Raw genomic sequence first — 2,825 nt, forward strand, 5'->3', positions numbered from 1 at the left:
CAAATTTGAGTACAAGATGCATTTATAGCCTATTTTCTGCTGGCCTGCTCCCCGCCATGAACCGATCAATCTGACATAAGCTTTTGATAATCATAATAAAAAAGGCAGACACATGTTTACTACTACCACATTCGTCACAGTGAATGTCTACTTCACAGGACTGACGGGTGTGCGATGTTGAGCAACATCAAAAGCACAATCGCTTCTCATACAATAACTTTCTTCTCACGTCTATTGGTTTTACTCTGAATTTCTTGCACTTGTTTTGAACGAGTGATTGGTATTGTGCAGAGGACACGGTTCATCTGATTGCTTTTCAGTTGTGTCAGTTACCAAGCCAGTCTTCCTAGCGCTGATATAATGTGCATCACGATGGCTAGTACGTAGACTCACAGTAGCCTGTTTTACATTGTATGCAAAGCTTGGATTGTTTCTGATCTTACTCTGCTCTCTCAGAAATGCAGAGAAATGGCTGAACGGTGGATATACCACGTGATACCTGTCCATGTACCTCGTCGCGCTAGATGTCCACTTTTCCTGTAGGTTATACGGCAGTTTATTTACTATAGGTGTCACACCTGATGACGAGTCAAAGTAGGCTAGAAGACCTTTGAATCCCTCATTTTCTTTGATAGCCTCGATCTCACTTACAATGTCAGAAAGCTCATAAAGGCGTTTGGGCTCCTTGTTAGTTAACCTTGGAAAGCTTTCCAACCTTCGCTTGAGTGAAGCCTCTACCATCTCAGGTGAACCGTACCGCTCACCAAGGCGCTCCCATATTTGACGAAGTCCCTTCCCGGGATCATCAGCATTAGCCGCCTTCAGACTTAGTACGTCTTTCTGAACTTCATTACTAGTCCACTTTACTAGAAGATCTATTTCTTCCACGGAGGTCACATCCAGCTCTCGCATTTTCGAGTGAAAGCTAGATTTCCATGTGCGATACAACTCCGGATTGCCGTTAAAATTAGTGAGGCTTGAAAACAGTAAGTCTTTTTTCAGTAGCAGCCGAGTAAGTTCGGTTGCTATAGCCATTCTTTCGTACTCTCCTCCAGGTGTCGCTGCGACAGGGACATAGGGTTCCACTCTAGGATCTAACATTGTGCCTCCTGTTTGTAATTTGTTTACATAGTCTGTAGTTCTTTCCTTCGACTCGTCCTTGGGAAGTAAACTGAGGTTTGACTGAGAGCCTTCTTTCAAACTGTTCGTGTAATCGGGGTCCAGAGCTTCAGCCTCTGCCTCTGCCACTGCAATCTCTTTCTGAGCATTCAGCATTTCACCTTCATTTTCAAGTGTCACTTTCTTTAATTTTAACTCAGACTCTCTATGAATAAATTCCATGCGAACCTTAGCCGCTTCAGCCTTTGCACGAGCCCTTGCGGCCTGAGAGCTAGTCGTGGAAACTGCGTTGCTACGTCGCGAGCGTACCGACTCAATTTCCATCGCATCCTGTATCAAGACCGTCAATACCTCTAACTTGCTCCGAATGATTGTATCCTGAGATTGCAATAGGTGGTGGCGTTCATCTCTTGCACGGAGACTATCTTTTGTCCGAGTCGTTAATAGAAATTCACTAAACTCTTCTGTCAAACGTTTATAATTGCCAAATTTGTCTCTGAGCTCTTTGACGAATGCTTCCAACACGTGAACACTTCTGTCTAAGACTGGAATTGTCTCAATCAGATCTGATAGAACAGACCACAATTTATTTAATGTTTCTGTTTTCCTTTTCACTTCCTGCTGATACAGTTGTAGAGCTTTGTCTGTTAATGCTCTAGTTATTTTTCCAGTTTTAGTTTTTATTTTAGTTTTCTTTCAGTTTCAGTTGCAGGTTTCACAGAGACCACTCGCGCGTTCGGTGTATCAGTCTTTTAGTTGCCAAATTCTTCACTAACGCGTCAGCTGCGAACAGTAGAGACGAATCCACATGGTCTCGAACAGCTTTATTTGCGAGGCAAACGAAACACAGTGAAGACTGAAACATATCAGAAGTCAACAGTATAAGTAATCTGGTTGGAATACGTTACTGTAGAATGATAATTGTGCAGTATTGTTAAACATTAGAATACACGTAAGAACTAATTATAATGCTATATGGCAACTGCCTTGATACTGAGATGCAAAATAAATGAACAATTGGCATGAACCCTGGAACGCATTCATTGCAGATTTCTGACACTCATACGACAGTTTACATACATTCGTTTCTCAACGCCGCCATTTTCACGGAGTAGGATAAACTAACTTACAAAGCCTTTCCTGGCAAACTTACGAACTGACAACAATAACTACAAAAAGTCAGCATACCATATATTAATCATCTAAACTGAAAATAGGCACCTACAGTTATGGCTAGTCCAGGTTGCGAGCGAATGTGAACAAGACAGACAATCAGCGCCAAATATTCCTATCCCAAAATTGCTGCACCAACCTAGCTCCAATCACAAAAGAGTTCGCAAAGCGCACCCGCTCCGCATGCGCCAGTGTAAATTATTTAACTGAGCTAAACTGACGAAACTTCATGCTTCACTTCACTCACAGCATGGCGCCACGATTCCCAGCTATGCTAATGTATGGGCAAATGGCACTGCGACGTCGATCGCCGTTGACTGCTAAGATAATATCCTTCGGCAGTTCTTATACGTTCAAAATGGAGCCGGGCAGGCTGACAGCATGTGTGCATGGTAACATTTGATCTACATGCTTCACTTCACTCGCAGCATCGCGCCACGATTTCCAACAAATATACACACACACTCTCTCTCTTGCCCTATCTCCTTCTCTGTAGATTTTCTCTCATAATAAATCCATTGGAATAGCCCCGC

At 42.9% G+C, this 2,825-nt stretch overlaps 1 protein-coding gene across 1 annotated transcript; it reads right to left on the reverse strand.

Annotated features, from left to right (window-relative positions):
* Positions 1-240: 240 nt before the first annotated feature.
* Positions 241-1,768, reverse strand: LOC106817025. The gene has a single exon (XM_014821675.1). It carries the CDS (start codon positions 1,441-1,443, stop codon positions 241-243), a length of 1,203 nt encoding a protein of 400 aa, XP_014677161.1. The 5' UTR covers positions 1,444-1,768.
* Positions 1,769-2,825: the final 1,057 nt, after the last annotated feature.

This window comes from Priapulus caudatus, unplaced genomic scaffold (genome assembly GCF_000485595.1).
Source record: "Priapulus caudatus unplaced genomic scaffold, Priapulus_caudatus-5.0.1 Scaffold1569, whole genome shotgun sequence".
NCBI lineage: Eukaryota > Metazoa > Priapulida > Priapulimorpha > Priapulimorphida > Priapulidae > Priapulus > Priapulus caudatus.

What these genes read in the sequence shown, in the direction of transcription:
- LOC106817025 (XM_014821675.1), bottom strand. Translation starts at nt 1,443, where the DNA reads ATGGAAATTGAGTCGGTACGCTCGCGACGTAGCAACGCAGTTTCCACG.